Below are 24,458 nucleotides of genomic sequence, written 5' to 3'. Positions count from 1 at the left end.
TGGTGCCATTTCAAACGGATCCGTCCCCATTGACTTTCAATGTAAAGTCTGGAGTTCTGTTATACCATCGGATTGGATTTTTCTCCAATCCGATGGTATATTTTAACTTGTAGCGTCCCCATCACCATGGGAACGCCTCTATGTTAGAATATACTGTCGGATATGAGCTACATCGTGAAACTCATTTCCGACAGTATATTCTAACACAGAGGCGTTCCCATGGTGATGGAGACGCTTCAGGTTAGAATATACAAAAAAACTGTGTACATGACTGTCCCCTGCTGCCTGGCAGGTGCTGCCAGGCAGCAGGGGGCAGACCCCCCCCCCTGTTTTTAACTCATTGGTGGCCAGTGGGCCCCCCCTCCCCTGTTGTTAACTCATTGGTGGCCAGTGTGCGCACCCCCCTCCCTCCCTCCCTCTATTGTAATAATAGCATTGGGGCCAGTGTGCGCGCCCCCCCAACCCCCCCCCCCCTCCCTCCCTCTATTGTAATAATAGCATTGGGGCCAGTGTGCCCCCCCCCCCCCCGATCATCGGTGGCAGCGGAGTAGAAGATTCATACTTACCTGGCTGCTGGCTGCTGCGATCTCTGTGTCCGGCCGGGAGCTCCTCCTACTGGTAAGTGACAGGTCTGTGCGGCGCATTGCTGTCACTTACCAGTAGGAGGAGCTCCCGGCCGGACGCAGACATCGCAGCAGCCAGCAGCCAGGTAAGTATGAAAATCTTCTACTCCGCTGCCACCGATGATCGGGGGGGGGGGGGGGGAGGGGGTGCGCACACTGGCCCCAATGCTATTATTACAATAGAGGGAGGGAGGGGGGGGTTGGGGGGGTGCGCACACTGGCCCCAATGTATTAAAACAATAGAGGGAGGGAGGGGGGGGTTGGGGGGGCGCGCGCACACTGGCCCCAATGTATTAAAACAATAGAGGGAGGGAGGGAGGGGGGTAGTTAACAACAGGGGAGGGGGGGGCCGCACAATGATATTCAAACTGGGGAGGGGGGGGGGTCTGCCCCCAGCTGCCTGGCAGCCCTGATCTCTTACAGGGGGATATGATAGTACAATTAACCCCTTCAGGTGCCGCACTATCATATCCCCCTGTAAGAGATCGGGTGCTGCCAGGCAGCAGGGGGCAGTCTTGTACACAGTTTGTAGTGTATTCTAACTAGAAGCGTCCCATCACCATGGGAACGCTTCTGTGTTAGAATATACTGTCGGATCTGAGTTTTCACGAAGTGAAAACTCAGCTCTGAAAAAGCTTTTATGCAGACGGATCTTCGGATCCGTCTGTATGAAACTAAAACCTACGGCCACGGATCACGGACACGGATGCCAATCTTGTGTGCATCCGTGTTCTTTCACGGACCCATTGACTTGAATGGGCCCGTGAACCGTTGGCCGTGAAAAAAATAGGACAGGTCATATTTTTTTCACGGCCAGGAAACACGGCTCACGGATGCGGCTGCCAAACGGTGCATTTTCCGATTTTTCCACGGACCCATTGAAAGTCAATGGGTCCGTGAAAAAAAACGGAAAACGGCACAACGGCCACGGATGCACACAACGGTCGTGTGCATGAGGCCTAAAACTGAACAATGGCAAGAAACTTTTAACTGACTTTTCAGTGGCTTTTGTGACATGATATCACATACACGTTTAGAACTGCTACAGTAGATCTGTATAGTGTACTGTGATGAAATGCTTACAACCACCACCACATTTCTGAGCTGCCTTCAACTTTGTACCAATGGTTTTGTAACATTCATTTTACAAAATGCATTTACTGTAATCTATTTTGCACCACTCACTTTTTTGTAATTGCTAAAAAAAAGTATTTTTGCTTTTAACTACTCTGTACTATATATATGTAATATAGAGCTATATTTGTAGATAGCAGCATATTAATATGCATGTAAAGTTTACTACTGAAGCTTTCAGTCAGAGAATATCCTTCCATTGACAACTAGTGAGACTGTGGCTCACTGGTACAGTTTCTTACAGAAGTTCCTGGATTTCAGACCCCAAGAGACAATAAAAAAAAGAGACACATTAAAAGATACAGCTACAGAGGTATTTCTAAGCTCTACCAGAATGCTGCAGAGGGAATATAAAAATATTGTAGTATTTAATTGTATTTATTCTGAGCGTGAGCATTCATTCATTTTTAATATTTAATTTTTTTTTTTTAGGAATCCTCATACTCATTTGCACTGAAATGCCTTATCAGCCTCTCAACTGCTATCCTACTTGGACTCATCATCATGTACCATGCAAGAGAGATCCAGGTATTTGATTCTACTATCTTAAAGAGTTACTAGTCCTAATGCTCACTCGCTGGATTAGAACCAACAAAAATATCCTAATAAAGGATGACTTTGGTCATGAATTGTTTCATGTTTAAAGTAGAGTGAGTGTAGCACTGTAGTATTTTAAGGGGTTCTACAGGCATTTGAAAAAAAATACAAGCATTCCTTGTTTCGTTAATATTTAACTGTCTGCCGAGCCACCAGTGCTGTTGTCCTTGCTGTACTCGGACAGGCTGTGAGCTCTTCCCCATCGCATTTATGTGCTTTTTTTCTGTTCAGCTGCACAGTAGTAAATGCAGCTGAACAGAAAGAGAAGGGCGAACGTTCGGTCGGAACTCGAGTGGAAGAGCTCACAGCCTGAGTGCAGGTTGGACTGTGGCATAGGCATAGTAGATGGGTAAGTATTAACAAATCAGTTACAGGTCCAAGGAATGCTTTTTCATAATGTCCTAAGAACCCCTTTAATCGATACCTCTCCAGATATCGTACACTTACAGCAAACGCCCAATATTCCAGCATGTCTGAGACAAGGTTGCCAATTGTCCAGAAATTCCTGGACAGTACATACAGTCATGTGAAAAAATTAGGACACCCTTTGAAAGCATGTGGTTTTTTGTAACATTTTTAATAAAAGGTTATTTCATCTCCGTTTCAACAATACAGAGAGATTAAAGTAATCCGACTAAACAAAGAAAACTGAAGAAAAGTCTTTTCAAGATCTTCTGTAAATGTCATTCTACAAAAATGCCTATTCTAACTGAGGAAAAAGATAGGACACCCTTGCCCCTAATAGCGAGTGTTACCTCCTTTGGCTGAAATAACTGCAGTGAGACGGTTCTTGTAGCCATCTACCAGTCTTCGACATCGGTCTGAGGAAATTTTACCCCACTCCTCAATGCAGAACTTTTTCAGCTGTGAGATGTTTGAGGGGTTTCTTGCACGTACAGCCCTTTTCAAGTCACCCCACAGCATCTCAATGGGATTCAAATCTGGACTTTGACTTGGCCATTCCAGGACTCTCCATTTCTTCTTTTTCAGCCAATCTTTGGTTGATTTACTAGTATGTTTTGGGTCATTGTCATGTTGCATGGTCCAGTTCCGCTTCAGCTTTAATTTTCTAACTGATGGTCTCACATGTTCTTCAAGCACCTTCTGATACACAGTAGAATTCATCGTGGATTCTATGATGGTGAGCTGACCAGGTCCTGCTGCAGCAAAGCAGCCCCAAACCATGACACTTCCACCTCCATGCTTCACAGTTGGTATGAGGTTCTTTTCTTGGAATGCTGTGTTTGGTTTACGCCAAACATGTCCTCTGCTGTTGTGTCCAAATAATTCAATTTTGGACTCATCTGTCCAAAGAACATTATTCCAGAAGTCCTGGTCTTTGTCAACTTTATCTCTGGCAAATGTCAGTCTGGCCTCGATGTTTCTCTTGGAAAGCAAAGGTTTCCTCCTTGCACACCTCCCATGCAAGTTAAACTTGTACAGTCTCTTTCTGATTGTAGAGGCATGTACTTCTACATCAACAGTAGCCAGAGCCTTCTGTAGTTCTCGAGATGACACTTTAGGGTTTTTGGAGACCTCTTTTAGCATCTTGCGGTCTGCTCTTGGGGTGAACTTGCTGGAGCGACCAGTCCTGGGCATGTTGGCAGTTGTTTTGAAAGCCCTCCACTTGTAGACTATCTTCCGGACAGTGGAATAGCTGATTTCAAAATCTTTTGAGATCTTTTTAAATCCCTTCCCAGACTCATAGGCTGCTACAATCTTTTTTCTGAAGTCCTCTGACAGCTCTTTTGCTCTCACCATGGTGCTCACTCTCACTTCAACAGTCAGGAGCACACCAAACTAAATGTCTGAGGTTTAAATAGGGCAAGCCTCATTCAACATGCAGAGTAACGATCTACTAATTATGTGCACCTGGTGTGATATACCTGTGTGAGATCTGAGCCAATTTAAGAGGGAATACATGTGAGGGTGTCCTATCTTTTTCCTCAGTTAGAATAGGCATTTTTGTAGAATGACATTTACAGAAGATCTTGAAAAGACTTTTCTTCAGTTTTCTTTGTTTAGTTGGATTACTTTAATCTCTCTGTATTGTTGAAACGGAGATGAAATAACCTTTTATTAAAAATGTTACAAAAAACCACATGCTTTCAAAGGGTGTCCTAATTTTTTCACATGACTGTAAAGATGGGCAGCTTTATTCCTGTGTCCGTGAAAAAAATAAAATAATTTTTAGACTGGTGGTACTTGAGCTGGGTTTTTGGGTGGCAATTATTATTTTACAGTTCCCAGTTAATACTGGTAATCAGTTTGTGCTAGTATATTAAGCTGTATTACTTATTATAATCTGTCACCTGGTTTGACCATATTAAGCTGTCACCATTGCTATGTTTAATAAAATACCTTATTTCCTGTAGTGGTTTTCTTTCTTCTTTCAATTTTTTTTTATTATCCATCACCCTCTGAGCCCAGTAACGCCCCCCTGCAGTACCTAGAACAGGAGCTATTGGATCGCACAGGAGCAGGCAGTATGCCGTGCTGCGCCTGCGCAAGATTTCAGACGGACGAATTGAAGATTCCAGGTGCGTGGCTTGAATGAATTAGTTGACGTAGCAGAGGGGGCGGCGCCATTAAACTAGGCTGTGGGACGATACTGCAGAACGAGGAGGCGTGCTTGGGGTCAAAATTAAGGCGGCTTAGGCACTGCATGGGGGCGTTACTGGGCTCAGAGGGTGATGAATAACTCCCCTCTGGGCACCTTCAGTGTTCATTTGCATAATACTTAAAAAAAACGCTTTTTTTAGCAAAATGAAAGCATGAAAAGAAGAAAGTCAATGCAGGAAATAAGGTATTTTATTAAACATGGCAATGGTGACAGCTTAATATGGTCAAACCAGGTGACAGATTCCCTTTAAGATTTTGTCAGGTAATGGTAGTGTTGCCTCATCCCTTCCCAAAACATTTTTACACTGGGAAAATATAGTATATTACAAAAGTATTATCATATAACTAAATATCCACATACAGCATTCCACAAACTTTTAGGTACACAAATCCTACTGTAGATCCCACAGAGTATATGAGAATAATATGGATGGAATTCATAAATGGAAATTGACTAATACATTCCTAAGAACTTTTGATTTATGGTATGTGTATGTAAATTTTGTCACATAAATAGAGCCTCCCTTTCTGGACCTTTATCTAGAGCAGAGAATTTATACTAAGTGGGCTGGAGGACCCTAAACATCTACAAATTACTTAACAGATTCTTTATCTAGAGCAGAAAATTTATACTAAGTGGGCTGGAGGAACCTAAACATCTGCAAATTACTTAACAGATTCTTTATCTAGAGCAGAGAATTTATACTAAGTGGGCTGGAGGAACCTAAACATCTGCAAATTACTTAACAGATTCTTTATCTAGAGCAGAAAATTTATACTAAGTGGGCTGGAGGACCCTAAACATCTGCAAATTACTTAACAGATTCTTTATCTAGAGCAGAAAATGTATACTAAGTGGGCTGGAGGACCCTAAACATCTGCAAATTACTTAACAGATTCTTTATCTAGAGCAGAAAATTTATACTAAGTGGGCTGGAGGAACCTAAACATCTGCAAATTACTTAACAGATTCTTTATCTAGAGCAGAAAATTTATACTAAGTGGGCTGGAGGACCCTAAACATCTGCAAATTACTTAACAGATTTTAATCGGAACGCTCTAATGCTTCACTGGTGCCAGTTTTTTTTTTAGCAGATTACAGATAATCTTCAGAGGTTGCAGCAGAGAAACACCATGGGGATATTTTCTAAGCATGTTGCCCCAGAATTATGGCGTAAAATGCGCCAAAAAGAATTGCGCTTTGATTTGCGGCAAATATATAAACTCCACCATAAAGAATGCATCACACCAGAAGTGAGTTATTAATGTCAAAGTGAACGCGGGCTATCAAATTGGCGCACATTACGCCTCATTTATCGTCCTCTTATCGGCAGAAATGGCTCAAATTGTTGCGTACAATTAACCAGCTTATGTGGTATTGGTTTGTGTAAAAAGTCGCAGTTATGGAAGAAAGTTGCGACTTTTTGTCAAAAAGTCGTATTTATGAAAAAACTCCTCATGGGAACAAGTGACAGGTAAGTGATAAAACAGGAGGATATAAATGAGCTAAACAGCTGGGTTTTGTCAGGAAATTGACATTCAACCAAAACAAAAACAAAGCAATGAGAGAAACGTCCCGAGTCTGAGACAAAAGTTGCAATTTACCACTAGAAATGTTGCTAAAATGTTTCAAAAGTTGCAAGTGCGGTTTAGCAGGATGGCTGAAATAACACATTTCTATTTTAAAAAGTCGCATTTTAGTGCTTTTGCCATTAAAATGTTGCAATTCAAGAAAAATAGGCGAATAATAAAGTTTAAATTTTAAAAAGTCAAATTTTGAAAGTGGCGAGCGCCTTTCGATATATGAGGTGAAACAAATCACCACTTTTCATTTGTAGTGCTAATATTTTCCTTTTTGTGGCACAAATTACACCATTATTGATAAATGTCCCTTCATGTGTCAGCTTCTACAAAAAAAACTAATGGTACAACAGGACAACCCCTTTAAGCCCCCCAACCCCACTGATCAGCTAAAACAGAGTTCATCAAAGCACAAAATGAAGGTAGTGTTTTGCAGAGGGGTGGCCACTTGTGAGAGTTGTTTTTCAGGCTAGAATGCAGCTAGGGCTGAAAACTTGGTCTTCAAGCTTGGCCTTATAACAAGATTCACAATCTAACCTGAATTAGAGAAGGTTGAAGCTGCATATTGTTGCTGTCACTTCAGCCTGTATGAGGAGGGGAGGTAGACAAAGAGGTAGTGTATAGGGAGTGGAGGAGGCTCACAGACCTTTCTCCTGTCCCTGTATGAATTTAGAAATTAACCCTTCATTTTATCTCCCTCCATTATCATAGAGCATACTTGCTCTATGATTATCACATATAATAAGGGTCTTTTTTTATTATTATTAAAAAGTGAAAAGATGAACACTTGCTGCGTAATCCCTTAGATGCTGCAGTTAATGCTGATCCTGGAACCTAAGTAGTTTTACATTAAAATAATAAACAACAATGGCTGGCTCACATGAATTTGCACATAATTACACTATTTAAAGGGTTTCCAGGCTGACATTATAGATGTAAAAATGTCACCTGAATTTAACTCTGCATTTCTTTTATTTAAGTATGCCCCCGTATTGTGTAATAACTAATTTTAACTTTTATTATATGCAAATGAGCCTCTGGGAGCTCCTAGAGGCTCCACTCGCCCACCTCATTTCCACGTCCTTCTGTCTTGATTGGCAGGGCCAGGCCAGCGTTGGTTCTCCCGCTGGCCCCGTCTGCCGTGTAACTCTCGCGCAAAATATAAATAAAAGAAATGCAGAGTTAAATTCAGGTGACATTTTCACATCTATAATGTCAGCCTGTTTAATTGGCGTGGTATAAACCCTTTAATATTTTAATTCATTAAAAATACACATATATAAAAAATAAACACATGATTCCACAAAACCACATAATTCAAAAACACATAAAATATAATTCATCTCATCTATTTCATGAACCAAGTCCCTTTGATGTGGAGCTCATGCATGTATTCCAAAATAAAAGTAAAAATAGTAATAAAAAATGTGATTAATGTAAGACACAGTTTCCTCATTAATTGTTACGTTCCAGACGTGTGATTAATAGTTTTAGTTCTTATTTGATAGTATAGTCATATCCACACAGTCCGCTAGGTTGTATAATGCTCTGTAGTGCTTCGTATATATCAATGGTAACATAAACCACGTACTGCCCTGTATTAAACTGGCTCGTTTCTCATGTAGATATAAAGCTATAATGTGAAGCTTTCAACTCATAGTTTGTTTATCCGGCATGTGGTATAACTGTAACTCACGTATCCACAATAGATCAGCGTTGTTGTGCTCTCACCCGGTCTCTGGTTACGTTGTTCTTAATTGTATCGCTCCTTCACTGAGCGTCTCTTTGCGCATGCGCATTGAGTTCACCGGGGCGCCAAATTGTTCTCCAACCGTACGCTGTATTCTGGATGGATATTCATTCACACTGTCCGAAGCGGTAATGCCACCAGACGTGTTTTGGAACACGTAGTTCCTTCCTCACTGGTAAAAAGGCAATAGATGACTGCTGGGACCGAACAGCCTGCTTTTAAACCATTTGTGGTAAATGTTAATCTATGGACTGGATCATGCTAAATCCATCTTAATTCATTTATTAAATGTCACTGTATACTCTCATTTCATGAATTGTCTATATCAATATTCATATAAAATAAAGATGAAAATAGGAAATAAAAAATAGAATAAAAGTAATCATGTTAGTATACGTTAAATGGATATCACCTCCATTAATCATGGACATATGTAGCCATATATGACTGTGCACAGAGGCCAATACTTCTCACACCGTCTACTAGCGTATTGTATATCTATATGGATACCTATACCCAAATGATCACACCTATATTGTTTCTTGGTGTATACATGTTCTTTTATAATGTCAAAAACATCTTTTTATTCATACATATCAGTACACGTTATTAAATAAAATAATAATACGGACAATAATGTGGTTTGAAATAATGATACTCCCTCCAAAATAAAAATAGAAATAAAAGTAAAAATAAAAATAAATATGAAAACAAACATGAAAATAGAAATAAAAATTAAAATTATTTTTATTTCTGTTTTCGTATTTATTTTTATTTTGGAGGTAGTACCATTATTTTAAACCATATTATTTGCGATATCGTCCATATAACAACTATAACTATTAATCACACGTCTGGAACGTAACAATTAATGAGGAAACTGTGTCTTACATTAATCACATTTTTTATTACTATTTTTACTTTTTTATTGGAATAAATGCGTGAGCTCCATCCACATCAAAGGGACTTGGTTCATGAAACAGATGAGATGAATTGTATTTTTATGTGTTTTTAAATTATGTGGTTTTGTGGAATTATGTGTTTATTTTTTATATAGGTTTATTTTTAATGAATTAGGGTCCATTCACATGTCTGTAAGTGTTTTGCGGATCCAAAATTTGCGGACCGCACATCACAGACACTATAATAGAAAATGCCTTTTCTGGTCCGCAATTGTGGACAAGAATAGAACAAGTTCTATTTTTTTCAGGAACGGAATTGCGGATCCCAATAAAACGGATCCCGATTTGGTTTTGCTGAGGGGTAGTCAGTGGGCTGTGCTCCATGGATACCAGTGAGCGCCCTCTAAGACATTTTTGGGTTGTTGTAGTTTTACATAAAAATAACTTTTCTACCATTTACAATGTTTTATTGTTTAAAAAAAGAAGTTAAAATATAAACCTTACTATCAACATAATACATTATTTTTGGTGGTCACAGTAAACATAGTTTAAAAACAGTACTAGACTTGCTGTTTTCTATTCATCTCAGTTAACAAAAACAGAATAAAAAGCATAAAAAAATGGTACTATTCAAAACTACTAATTGTCCGGCAAACCCCCCTTCCCCCCCACACACACACAGTTAGGCCTCATGCACACAGCCGTTGTGCAGCTGTTCCGTGATCTGGGTCTGTGATCTTCAGCACCACAAAAAAATAGAACATGTTCTATTTTTTGCGGTGCGGAGGCACAGACAGAAACACCACGGAAGCACTTCGTAGTGCTTCCGATCTGTGCTTCTGCACCGCATTTCCTGGATTACGGACCCATTCAAGTGAATGGATCTGTGCCCATGTATTGCTGGGCTGCAATACGGGCATGGCCGGGCAACGGCCGTATGCATGAGGCCTTATTCTGTTGAAAAAATAAAAATGTAAAGGGACTTGAAATGCGGCAACACAAAAAGGAATTATTTAAAAAAAAAGCATTTTATTGTGCAAGTAAATCTCACTGACCTACAGAAATCAAGTTATCATGTTATTTATACCACACAGTGAGTGCTGTAAAAATAAATCCCCCTTAAAAATGTATTAAAAGTTGATATATTATATGTACCCCAAAATGGTTCCTATAAAAACTACAACCCATCCCTCAAATTGCATGTTTAATTTCAACATTTTTCCTTTGAGCATTAGCATGTTTTTTACCTGTTGAAAATATTATACTCATCTGCTTCCTGCCGCTCCATTCTGGCTCCATTCACTGGTTTTCCATTTCACTTCCTGTAAACTTTGAGTGGACATGGTCACTTGCACCACTGCAGTCAATGACTTGGCTCAGGAGGCGACACAACATTTGCTGGGTCACATGCAGCTTGAGAGCATGTCACCATGGCATTGGCTGCAATGGTGTGCGTGACCGTGTCCACTTGGGGGTGTACCGGACAGGAATCTAGACTAGTGAAGAGAGCCAAGGAGCCAGAATGGCTGGAAGCTGATGAGTATGATTTTTTTCTACAGGTAAAATATTCTGCTATTCACAGTAAAAATGTCCCAAAGCTAAACAAGTTCTTAAAAGCTAAAATTAGTTATGTCACTAAAGAGTTAAAATGCTCTTAATCTGGTGCACAACCGCATTTATTTGAGACATAAATTCAAAATAAAAATACAATAAAAAAGTGACATTTCCAGGAGGATTTTTCCAATTTTGATGTGACTTTTATGGGTGTTAAATCTTGAATAGCAAGTCTGGTGCATACCAGGTCTTCTGTTGTGGTTCACCTGTGTGCCTCAAACATTTATCCAATAAAATGGACAACTCTGAGAAGTACTTAGATCGCTCAAGTATTTATCAACAAGCAGATAGATGGTATAGTATATGAGGTGGTGATGCAAAACCAATGTAAAATCAAATAGAATTGATGAAAAAAACAAAACAAATCAAAAGTGCAACGAAATTGTCTAGATACAGGAGATTGGTGTGCATCCCAGTTCAACCTTTCTGCCATAGGAGTAGAATTCCAGAACTTCATACAGTAAAAGGTCAGCACTCTATGAATTCGATGCAATTACAGTGTGTTATTTTATTCTTAATTTTCATCCGCCACCAGTGTACATTAGTTACATAATTCATTCAGTGCTCTTTATCAAGCTAGTGTAGCTTCCTGGATGGACTGGTGGGATTGTGTATAAAGTCCGGTGTAAAGGTTTTAGGCAGGAGTGAAAAACAAATGCTGCAAGGTAAGAATGCTTTTAAAATAGAAGTGTTATTTTTTATCAATTAACAAAATGCTAATTGAATGAACAAAATAAAAATCTGAATGAAATCAATATTTGTGTCACCACTCTGTCTTCAAAACAGCATCAATTCTTCTAGGTACACTTGCACACAAGAACTATATTCAATGTAAAGAAGAACAAGGAGTCCTGGAAGTCATGATATGGACCCCACAGAGCCCTGATAGCTTCATCCAGTTTGTCTGGGATTACATGGAGAGACAGAAGGATTTGAGCGAGCCTACATCCACAGAAAATCTGTGGAAATCTTCCTGTCGAGTTCCATCAGAAACTGTGTGCAAGTGTACTTAGAAGAACACATCAAAATTATTACTTAAAGGGGTATTCCTGACCCAGACAGTGGGGGCATAATGTTAGGATATGCCCCATTGTCTGACTTGAAAGTCACGGAGGGCGCACTGCGCATGTGCGGCCGCCCTCCATTCATTTATATGGGGCCACCGAAAATTTAACCGAGCACTGGCTCGGCTATTTCCATCCGCCCCGTAGAAATGAACAGGAGTGCACTGTGCTTGCGCAGCCACCGCTTCCATTCATTTTTATGGGGCCGACAGAAATAGCCAAGCCAGAGCTTGGCTATTTTCGGCAGCCCCATAGAAATGAATGGAGGGCGCCCACACATGCGCACTGCACCCTCTATGACTTTCAAGGCTCCGTTTATGAGATAGGTGCAGGTCCCACCTCCTAGTGATATACCCCCATTGTCTGAGATGAGAATATGCCTTTAACTAGTTACTCAATTGCAGTGACAGTGAGAAGTACAAAAACAGAAATATTTCACATGGTTCAGGTTGAACGGTGTCCAGAAATGATGATTTAGGTGACCAAAAATGCTTGTTCATTAGATGAACAGTGTCACCTTTACAGAGGGCAATTATATGAAATGATCGTTCCTAGGAATGCTCCTTCCCCGCCTAGTGTCAGGAGATATGTAAGGTGACATGAGTCTTACACACTGATAGGTGACACATTCAAACAGGAGATACAAGAAACTTATCCATAGCCTTACATGACCTTGTCACTTGATACTTCATCTAAGTTTTACATGTCGCTTCCCCATCTGTCATGCTTTCGTTCAGACAGGAAACAGCAGCTCAGACATTAAATTATTCAATTAATAATATTAATTGCCCCTTGATTAGATCGCTGTGCCTGCAGTATAATAGAATGAAACATACGTATATAGTCAAATGATACTGTTAATAGTTTCTGTTTGTGACTAAAAGTGGTCCGAGAAGCAAAAAAACATCTTTAATGCAGTATATTTTCTGTAGCAACTGTGCGGCTAAGGGTGGGTTCACATCATGTTTTTTCCAATACACAATATACACAAAAAACATATGCGTTAAACAGATGCCTCAGACTGATACAGTAGCATCGGTTCACCATAAAGTTTCATTGTAGAAACTTTACCATTGAAAAAAAAGGTATACTATTTTTTACCGGACTGTGCAGGATACAAGAACGTGGTGTGCTGCGTTTTTGTACCCTTTTTTTTTCTAACGTTTGTATACGTCAAACAGAGGCATAATACGTGATGTGAACCCACCCTTACACATCCATTGCTGTGTAGTAGCAGGAGAAGCCAAAGCTCTGTTTTATAGTTATAGTGATACTTATAATGTTCCATTCTCTAATTTTCATAGCATACACAAGTAGAGTGTTAAAACGTATATTTTATTATACCTCAATTAAAATTTAAACCCCAATATGACAAATGATATAAATACAATTGCATAATCAAGGGATGCAAATAGTGTACCAAGGTTGCCACCACAAATGCAGATTATGGCGCCTCCACAAGTTCATAAAGTCGTTATGGGACCACAAAGGATAATGCATACTACCATAGACATCCATACCTGTTAAGATCTGCAGGTTAAGCAGATATTATTTATTTGACTCACTTATATACAGCTGACATATTCTTCAGCGCTTTACAGACATTGTCATCACTCCCCCTTAATGACAGATAGACTGTGGTGCCTCAGACTTGATCTGTAATAAATAGTCATCATCATCATCATCTAAGCCATCGCTTACGGATCATCCTTTTAAGCGTATGCTGTTGATAACAGAGAAGAATTAGCTTCATAGGCTAGTGCACAAGAAAGTGGTATCAGGGGACAAAAAAATTTATAGTGAATGCAAGAAGCGCCTCAAGCCATAGATAGTACTGCCGAGCTGGTTATGCCCAGCTCCACACACTTCCCTCTTTATTACTTGGCATCTTTATTAGATGCCCCACCAGTGTGCATTAGTTACATAATGCATTTAGTGCTCTTTTGCTCTTCATCAAGCTAGTGTAGCTTCCTGCATAGCATGGTGGGATTGTGTTGAGATTGATGCAAATGTTGTAAAAAAAAAAAAAGATAGATTGATCAAATTCACAGAGTGCTGTCTGTGGACACAAGCAGCACGTTACCACTGAAGCCAGTCATTGGCTGCAGAGGAGCATGTGACCATACCCATGCAGCGGCTAAAGAAAAGGAGCCTGGGACTGGAACCTGGACACAGCAGAGGCAGTGCGGAGTACTGGAGCAGCAGGAAGCAGGTAAATATGAGTCTTCTGTTTAGATAGACAGGTTGCAGGCATTTGGTAAAAACTCTGTATTTGTGGAGAATCACTTTAAAACTCTTCTCCTAATAATACTTCAAGTGACTTGGGAGGAGGTTAGGAGTGGTAATGGCTCTGGCTGTCACAATCAATCACAGTGAAAGGCCGTGCAATGAAAGGAGGGCACACTCTTTCTGGGCTACACCCTGATCCCGAGGCTCCTGCCTGATGGTAGTTGGGCTGCCATGATCTTAGGTTTTTGTGTGGGTGCAAGGCAGGGCGCGTGGAGTGCAGTGGCCACCATGTGGTATAAGAGTCAGAAAACCAGGCCAGTGGTAAAAGAATAAATGTCTCTCTTTGCTGTGGTGCAAAATAGGAGTTGTAGTACATTCAACTAGGGCAGTCACAGTTCCAACTGTACACAGAACAATTCTCTTCCAAATAGGGCTGCAACGATTAATCGATGTAATCAATAATCGATAACTGGATTCGTTGTCAACGAATCCAGTTATCGAATAACCGCCGATTCGTTGCTATGCGGGCGGGTGGTTGGATCCCCCTCCCCATAACAGCGCCACCCACAGATCCTCCCCATAACAGCGCCATCCACAGATCTCCCCATAATAGTGTCGTCCACAGATCCCCCCCATAACAGTGCCATCCACAATTTGTTTTAATATGGCCTTTGAACATAATTTTTCAAGTAAAATCATATAAACAGCTTTGTTTTGTAATTTTGTCGTTTTTCCCGATTAATCGTAGAAATTAATCGGCAACTAATCGATTATTCAAATAATCGTTAGCTGCAGCCCTACTTCCAAATATCGATGTATGGATTTAGGCAATGATAAGCGTTATAGCACTCTTTCTATACTATCTTTCTAAAGTCTCCATCAGTAGAATCTATGGCTGGTAACAGTACCTTGGTAATTATGGCTGTAGTGTCCACTGTGGTATATAGGGGTCTTGAAGACACATTTGGCCAGGATGTGTACAAGTGTAAAGGGTGTCTTAACAGTGGCCCCACTGCAGCAAAGTCTTAATGACTTTAGTAGCAAATTACCTTGCTGACTCCATATTGCTGCCTGTCTGCCGGACCCCATTTTCTGTAGCGGAATCCGGCAGAGATCCTTCCACTCCCCAGCAAATATGCTGGGATTAGGCCAGACAAAAAAAACGTTCTGGAACAGCCTGTCAGAGAGCTGTACTGCACATGTGAAAGTAGTCAAAAATTATGAAAAGTTAAAATTGCTCAAGAAATGTGTTTGATGAATGAATCGATTCAATCAATTCACTAATTTCTGCTTCTAACACTACACCTACAGGAAGGAATTTTTTTCCCCTCAAGTGGGGAAAATTAGCTTGAGCCTCACAGGGATTTTTTTGCCGTCCTCTGGATTAACTTGCAGGATAACAGGCCGAACTGGACGGACAAATGTCTTTTTTTTTGGCTTGTATACTATGTTTATATGTATGTTACACTTTTAATCGTAAAAACCCAAATTATAGGAATACATGTTAATAAATCAGTGCGGTGTAGAGAATATATGGCATTGTGCAAATTCACTCCTATCTTTGGGAACTAGGGGCATTTCCAGGGAAACTCAGAATATCTCAGAAACTACACTGAACAAAATTATAAACGCAACACTTTCGGGTTTGCTCCCATTTTGCATGAGCTGAACTCAAAGATCTGAAACATTTTCTATATACCGTATTTTTCGCCCCATAAGACGCACTTTCCCCCCCAAAAAATGGGGGAGAAATGCCCCTGCGTCTTATGGGGCGAATGCTGACAGGTGTAACATCGCTGGATGCAATGTAGAGCGAGCGGGGGCCGGGGGAGGGACTGGTAGGAGGAGCTGGGGGCCGGGAATAACGGCGGGCGGTGCAGTCAGTGTACTATAGCCCCGCCCCGCCGGTATAGCAATATAAAATATCTTATTCAAATAAAATGTATTACATATGCCCCCTCACTCCTAAATTCCTAATAGTACCTTACATCCTATCCCTAATAGGTTCTGTACGATGCCGGCAGGCCGGGCGGGTTGCAGCGTAACTTTCTGATCTCACTTGCCTGCACCGCCTACTCTATGAATGAAGCAGGCGGCGCAGGCAAGTGACGGCAGTGAGTGACTGCCGGGACACCGGCGTTGTACAGAACCTATTAGGAATAGGATGTAAGGTACTATTAGGAGTTTAGGAGTGAGGGGGCATATGTAATACATTTTTATTGAATAACACATTTCATATTTGTATACTGGGGGGGGGGGTCTGTGGATGGCACTGTTATGGGCTGGGGGGGTCTGTGGATGGCACGGTTATGGGGTGGGGGGTCTGTGGATGGCACATATATAACAGTGCCATCCACAGACCCCTCCCTGTAACAGTGCCAGCCACTGATCCCCCCTGTAACAGTGTCCGTCATCCACAGATCCCCCCATAACAGTGTCCGTCATCCACAGATCCCCCATAACAGTGTCCGTCATCCACAGATCCCCCATAACAGTGTCCGTCATCCACAGATCCCCCCATAACAGTGTCCGTCATCCACAGACCACCATTAGTTCCAAACCCACCAAAAGCACACCTTTTGGTTAAAAATATATATATTTTCATATTTTCCTCCCCAAAAACCTAGGTGCGTCTTATGGGCCGGTGCGTCTTATAGGGCGAAAAATGCGGTACACAAGACCCATTACTCTCGAATATTGTTCACAAATCTGTCTAAATCTGTGTTAGTGAGCACTTCTCCTTTGCCGAGACAATCCATCCCATCTCACAGGTGTGGCATATCAAGGTGCTGATTAGACAGCATGAATATTGCACAGGTCTGCCTTAGATTGACCACAATAAAAGACAACTCTGAAATGTGCAGTTTGATCACACAGAACAATGCCACAGATGTTGCACCGTTTGAGGGAGCGTGCAATTGGCATGCTGTTTGCAGGAATATCTGCCAGAGCGGTTGCCCATGCAATGAATGTTCATTTCTCTACCATAAGCTGTCTTCAAAGGCGTTTCAGAGAATTTGGCAGTACATCTAACCGGCCTCACAACCACAGACCACGTGTAAGCACACCAGCCCAGGACCTCCACATCCAGCATATTCACCTCCATGATCATCTGAGACCAGCCACCCGGACAGCTGCAGCAACAACCGGTTTGCATAGCCAAAGAATTTTTGCACAAACTGTCAGAAACCGTCTCAGGGAAGCTCATCTGCATGCTCGTCGTCCTCATCAGGGTCTGGACCTGACTGCAGTTTGTCGTCGTAACCGACTTGAGTGGGCAAATGCTCACATTCAATGGTGTCTAGCACGTTGGAGAGGCGTTCTGTTCACGGATGAATACCGTTTTTCACTGTTTAGGGCAGATGGCAGACACTGTGTGTGGCGTCGTGTGAGTGAGTGGTTTGCTGACGTCAACGTTGTGGATCGAGTGGCCCATGGTGGCGGTGGGGTTATGGTATGGGCAGGCGTATGTTATGGACAACGAACACAGGTGCATTTTATTGATAGCATTTTGAATGCACAGAAATACCGTGACGAGATCTTGAGGCCCGTTGTTGTGCCATTCATCCACGACCATCACCTCATGTTGCAGCATGATAATGCACGGCCCCATATTACAAGTTCTTGCATGGCCAGCATACTGACCGGACATGTCACTCATTGAGCATGTTTGGGATGCTCTGGATTGACGTATACGACAGCGTGTTCCAGTTCCTGCCAATATTCTGCAACTTCGCACAGCTATTATAGAGTAGTGGACCAACATTCCACAGGCCACAATCAACAACCTGATCAACTCTATGCGACAGAGATGTGTGAGGCAAATGATGGCCACACCAGATACTGACTGGTTTTCTGAACCCCCCAGTAAGGCAAAACTGCACATTTCAGAGTGTCCTTTTATTGTGGGCAGTCTAAGGCACACCTGTACAATATCCATGCTGTATAATCAGTACCTTGATATGCCACACCTGTGAGGTGGGATGGATTTTCTCGGCAAAGGAGAAGTGCTCGCTAACTAATGTTTCAGATCTTTGAGTTAAAGTTCATGCAAAATGGGAGCAAAACCGAAAGTGTTGCATTTATATTTTTGTTCAGTGTATAAACTATAGGGTGATCTCATTGCTTTTATCTGGGCAAGGAATATGGGATAAAAATACCTTTTAAGTTCAGGGACGGACTGGGAACTTAAAGTAGCCCCTGAAAAAACTTAAAAGTAGCCCCATGTTGTAGGCAGGTCCAAATTGACAGAAATTAGGGCAATAAAGGTAGATGGTGTCTGCAGAAATAGGCAGGGAAAGAAGTAGGCAGAGTCAGCAATACAGTAGTGCAACACATAACGCCCTCAGCAAAACCAAATACCACAGTGCCGCACAGACTACTGCCTCTGCAGAACCAAATACTGTCACCCTCGGCACAGTATTCAACTGTATCACCGTAAAGATTGTTATACAGTTGAATTCAGAAGGGCACCTGCGATCGTTAGTCAGGGTCATAAGTACCAGATGCTCCTACTTTAGTGCTAAGTGCATCAGATCTTTACATATGTGTCCAGCGGCTGTGCAGAGGCTCTGGTCGCCCTTTCGGGATATTTCCATGTAGGGCCTATGGCCAGTCCGCCCCTGTTCAAGGTACATTGCAGATTTGCTGTTGTGGATTTGTTTGCAGTAAATCAACAGCGTTTTACAGTAGCAACAAAGCTGTTCAGCAAATCTCATCCACATACTGCTCAAAAATATGCAACATAATTTGACCCTGATTTTAGGTCTACAGCATGTCAATGTATGCGCCATGCATTGCAAAGGGTGGAAACCATGTCGAATCTGTAGGAAAGTCCACATCACAATTCATATGTACCTCGTGAAGATTTTGCGGCAGATTCATCGCAGATTTTGTATACCTTGGATTTTCCCTGTCACTAAGTTTGCTAAACACAGCACTCACATAGTGGCATGTCTCTGAATGAAAAAGCTATGGTTTCTGCATTTGTGTTGTTGCTATGGAAATCAATGATATCACTTGGGGCTGGGGAAATACTGGGAGGATATTGTGTGTTTCTTTCTAGCATTCCTCAGTATACAGATTACTCGATAAACATTAGATCATTATGTGATCGGCATATAGAGGAATGCCTGAACAACACTCACTGCAACCGACAGAACCAGGGAAGAAGGCCATACTATCTGCAACCCTGCATGATGTGGATGCATTGTACTGGGGCATCACACATTCATTGAAGATCCTGCATCTTAGTGCAAAATCTTCAACACCACCTCAATACCATGTTCTGTTAATAAAGCGGGTGTCTTTAAATGTAGCGTTGGCACCCTTTGGCACAAGGACCTAGGTGCTACTATGCACCCCTATACAGTAGGTATACATTTGAAAGTCTATGTTACTGATAATGAATGAGTGATAATTAATTGCACCCAATTTTGCTTTACTAGAGCCTTCCCGCTCTATTGTTATGCCAATACTTTACATTTTTGCTTTGCAACCATGTGGAGATGTCACATATGTATGTCCTAAAATGGAAACGTATGTTCTCAAGAATCACAATTACATCAGATATTGAATTAAATGGGTTATCCCATGAATGGGATGTCACATATATATGTCCTAAAATGGAAACGTATGTGTCACGACCATGTTTATGGCCGTGACTCCTTGGGAGCCGCATACAGTTGCCCGCGGTTTGGGTTGTTGTGTCAACCGCAGCTGGAGGCATAATGTTGTTTGCCTCAAGTGCGGTTGCCGCGGACAACAGGTATGTGTGCGGTTGCCGCAGAGTTTCTCTGCGTGTATGTATGCACTTTTGTATGTCTGTGTGCACTCTGTTTTATGTGTGGTGTGCACTGACATCTTCCCTTCACTGTGGTTGCCCGTGGCAACGTTTGGTTGTATGTGTACATGTGGCAGTGTCCCGGCCTTCGGGCTGACTCCCAGGACATGGTTGCCACCCATGTCGTTGCCTGCGGCAACAGCCACAGTGTGTTCTTGGTTTGGACACTTCCCCTTTAAGTTGTGTTCACTGTTTTCCTTTCTTTGGTATTGGAAGGGTTAACTCCCTTTCTGTGTGTGTGAGTCACGGGGTGTGTCTGACTGTTGGGTGTGGCTTCTTGGCCCTATAAAGCCTTAGTTGTAGGCAGTAGTCAGAGAGGGTGCTTCAGCCATGCTTGCTGGAGACATCCTTCTGGTTATTTACCAACTGCCAGTGGGGGCCTCCCTTCTGGTCATAAAAATAATGTCGTAGCGAGTAAGGTAGGGGGTGGCACCACTATCCCGGCTGCGTACACAAGGATCATATGCTCCTGACGGCTGGAGAGGACGGCACACGATCGGTGGTGCTCAGCTGCGCAGGTAAAGTTCAGTGTGAGCGTAATAGGAGGTAAATGAAAACAGCGGCACTCACCCGTGTGCTTCAAACAACTTCAGTAGCTTTATTCATTCCAGGATTAACTCAGGCAGGGGGCGGATGTACACAGGCACGCATTGATCAGCGGCGGCCGTTTCGCGCTAACTGCGCTTCTTCTGGCTGTGCGTCCGACAAAGTGATATATAAACCGCACACAATAAAACACAAAGATCCATGCAATAAATTAAAATAAGTATGCAAATCAAGCGGCAAATATTTGTGTAATATTACACTACAAAGCACTATAAGAATGGGCTGAGATCATTTCTATCGTTGAGCCCGAGTTCTCCCAGGGCCTGGGTGCGTATTATCCACCTAGCCTCTCTCTGCAGGAGGACGCACAGCCAGAAGAAGCGCAGTTAGCGCGAAACGGCCGCCGCTGATCAATGCGTGCCTGTGTACATCCGCCCCCTGCCTGAGTTAATCCTGGAATGATTAAAGCTACTGAAGTTGTTTGAAGCACACGGGTGAGTGCCGCTGTTTTCATTTACCTCCTATTACGCTGATAAAAATAATGTCGTTTGGTGTTTAGAAGATGTGTTTGTCTTTATGCTTCTTTATTGCAGCTTATGGATCTGGGTTCCTGTGCGTGGATGTGTGGTTGCTGGGTTCATCTCAGGTTGTGTGGACATCAGCTTGCAAGCACAGGGATCCAGTCAGCAAGGCTGTGGCAGGTAGGTGGAACTAGTACTGTTCACCTGCCATATCCATAAGACTATTGGTGTTCCCCTTTTCCCTGCAGCTTGGCCAGTGAGACTCCTGTTCCTCCATGTCCAGAAGGAACAGGCCGTCTTACCTTGACTCCTAGTTCAGGGACCGGTCGGAGGGTGAGTTAGGGATCCGAGGTTCCTGAGCATGGGTCCTCCTACCTTAAAGGTTGGCCCATGCAGCTAGGAGTTAGGGTCAGGTTAGGGACGCTTTAGGAGGTGACCTGCTCCCTAATCCTGTCGTCCTGGTCGAGCAGCGACCATCTTCCGCCATCGCACGGCTGAGGGTTTTCCCCATCCTCAGCCGTGACAGTATGTTCTCAAGAATCACAATTACATCAGATATTGAATTAAATGGGTTATCCCATGAATAATGTAAAAACTAAAACCAGAGAACATATAGTACATGACAACCTCTTTCTAACAATGCTAGAACCAGCCCTCTACCTCAGCGGACCCCACCCGCCGGGCCGCGGCCCAGGACCGGGCCCTGGAAGATGGTTTGTCGGGCCGCGGTGATCAGGGCAGTCTTTAACGCTGTACTAATGAAGCGCTTCCATTATGGAAGCGCTTCATTAGTACAGAAGGACCAGGAAGCGGTGAAGGATCTGTACTCACCGCTTCCTGGTCCACGGCTCGGCTATTGGCTGTGCAGGGCTGCGTACAGCGTGAGGTCTCTCTGTGACCTCACACTGTGCGCCGCTATACACAGCCAGCCGACAGCAAAATGAAGAGGATCGCGATGGTGACCAGGAGCAGGAGAGGTAAGTGTTTTTTTTTTTTTTTGCACTGGGGACTGATGGCTGACCTGGGGGGGGCTTATGGCTGACATGGGGGGGCTTATGGCTGACATGAGGGGCTAATGGGGGCTTATGGCTGACATGAGGGGCTAATGGGGGGCTTATGGCTGACATTGGGGGGCTAATGGGGGCTTATGGCTGACATTGGGGGGGTAATGGGGGGTTTATGGCTGACATTTGGGGGGTTTATGGCTGACATTAGGGAGGTTTATGGCTGACATTGGGGAGGTTTATGGCTGACATTGGGGAGGTTTATGGCTGACATTGGGGGCTGATAGATGGCTAAAGGTTTGGGGGGTTTATCTGAGCCATTGGGGGTCTGATCTGAGGTCTGATTAACATTGGGAGTCTGACCTGAGGTGTAATTAATTTTTTTTTTTCTTATTGTTCTCTAAAACTAGGTGCATCTTATAGGGCGAAAAATACGGTACAGTGCAGCAGAGACCATAGTCAGTTTATATAGTCGTTATATAGTGTTATATATTTTAATATGCACCTTGTGCTTTGTTATGCGCGTGAATCAGTCAGCCCCGCCCACCCCCTAAGCCCCCCTCCCCCCCCCCTTCACCCGGTCCCTGGGAAAATTGTCTTGCATGAAACTGGTCCTTGGTGCAAAAAAGGTTGGGGACCACTGCTCTACCTCACATGGATCCAGAGATCTCCCCATTGATTGCTCTGCTAGATTTATATCAAGCTGACAGCTCAGGGGGCGTGTCTTTTCTGCTGCAGCTCTGGGGGCGTTTCCATGCTCTCCCTATCACAGCTCAGGAGGCAGTTGAAGGATGAAACTGAGCATGTGCAGCTATCTCAGTGAGCAGGTCAAAGAAATAAGAAAAAGAACAAACAGCAGGTGGCGCTATACAGATACATTTTATTAATTAACTCAATAGCTATACAAAATGTGTCTTTGTATTCCTCACCTGATTGCCATCACACACTTGTCTTTGTACTCCTCATCTGATTGCCATCACACACACTTGACACCATCTGAACCAAATAAGTTTATCTTGGTCTCATCAGACCACAGGACATGGTTCCAGTAATCCATGTCCTTAGTCTGCTTGTCTTCAGCAAACTTTTTGCAGGCTTTCTTGTGCATCATTTTTAAAGGAGGCTTCTGTCACGGCGGGGAGTGGGGAAAACCCCCCACTGTGCAATGGCAGTGGCTGCAACGCCAGATAGCAGGGCACAGGGAGCTGGTCATCACCTAAAGTAACCCTGAGCTCTCCCTGGACTCCTAGCGCATGAGCCACCTCAGATGGTAAGGGGGCTCATGCTCACGAACCTAGGACCCTACTATCCCTGGAATGCCCTAGGCCTAATTACAGGGCAGAGACCACCCATTCATCCTACACCACGGATGAAAAGGTGTCTCCAGAGGCCTAGTGGCAGACAGGAAGCAAGACCATGGGATAAACAATACGGCAGGTAAGTTACACAGCAACATAACTATGCTATCCACACTTACCTGCCATAGCCAAGATGGAATTCGGCTCCAGGCTGGGAAACCCAAAGTCTTGTCTTCGCTTAAACCCCTCCGGGAAAGCACATCCCTTTCAGAGCCAAGACAACACCAGAAAACCTCCATACACCAACCACACCAATACACACCAATACAACATACACCAGGTGGGGGAGGAAAACAGAGACACACTGGAGGGGACACATAGCCAGGGCAAGACAACAATATAATAAATAAGGGTGACTCACACAGACACAAAGACATACCGCCAGGGAGCAGAGCTCCTACACAGGCAGACAACAAAATAAGACTGACCACAGGCTCCAACACACCATCATATAAAGAGGCCTGAGGTCATACCCACCACACCTAGCAGACACACCTAAATTAACCCCGTGACAACCAAAACGGGGAAAGCACCAAATAAAGGAAAGTGTACGTGCAAACGGAAAACTACACGTTGATCCTGGCAACCAGTTTGCACGCAACAGCGTCACGGTCAAACATAAATTGGCCGTGACAGCTTCCTTCTGTGACAACAGCAATGCAGACCAATTTAATGCAGTGTGCGGCGTATGGTCTGAGCACTGACAGGCTGAACCATCATCTCTTTAACCCCTACAGAAATGCTGGCAGCACTCATACTTTTATTTTAAAAAGACAACCTCTGGATACAACTCTGGGTACTTGTATTCAGCTTCTTTGGTCGACCATGGCGAGGCCTGTTCTGAGTGGAACCTGTCTTGTTAAACCACTGTATGGTCTTGGCCACATTGCTCCAGCTCAGTTTCAGGGTGTTAGCAATCTTTCTATAGCCTAGGCCATCTGTAGATCAGATCCTCAGAGAGTTCTTTGCCATGAGATGCCATGTTAAACTTCCAGTGACCAGTATAAGAGAGTGTGAGAGCGATAACACCAAATTTAACATACCTGCTCCCCATTCACATCTGAGACCTTG

The 24,458-nt window shown here is 43.0% G+C and overlaps 1 protein-coding gene across 1 annotated transcript in view; it reads left to right on the top strand.

Annotated features, from left to right (window-relative positions):
* Window positions 1-24,458, top strand: part of KCNN1 (potassium calcium-activated channel subfamily N member 1) — a 238,378-nt gene that overhangs the window by 51,971 nt on the left and 161,949 nt on the right. The window contains exon 3 of the mRNA XM_044285284.1: window positions 2,190-2,285. Coding sequence (XP_044141219.1) covers window positions 2,190-2,285 — 96 coding nt within the window. The remainder of the gene's footprint in view (window positions 1-2,189; window positions 2,286-24,458) is intronic.

Source organism: Bufo gargarizans, chromosome 1, assembly GCF_014858855.1.
Source record: "Bufo gargarizans isolate SCDJY-AF-19 chromosome 1, ASM1485885v1, whole genome shotgun sequence".
Taxonomy (NCBI): domain Eukaryota; kingdom Metazoa; phylum Chordata; class Amphibia; order Anura; family Bufonidae; genus Bufo; species Bufo gargarizans.
The sequence above is the reverse complement of the archived record's forward strand: the minus strand, read 5'-3'. Positions and strand labels throughout refer to the sequence as shown.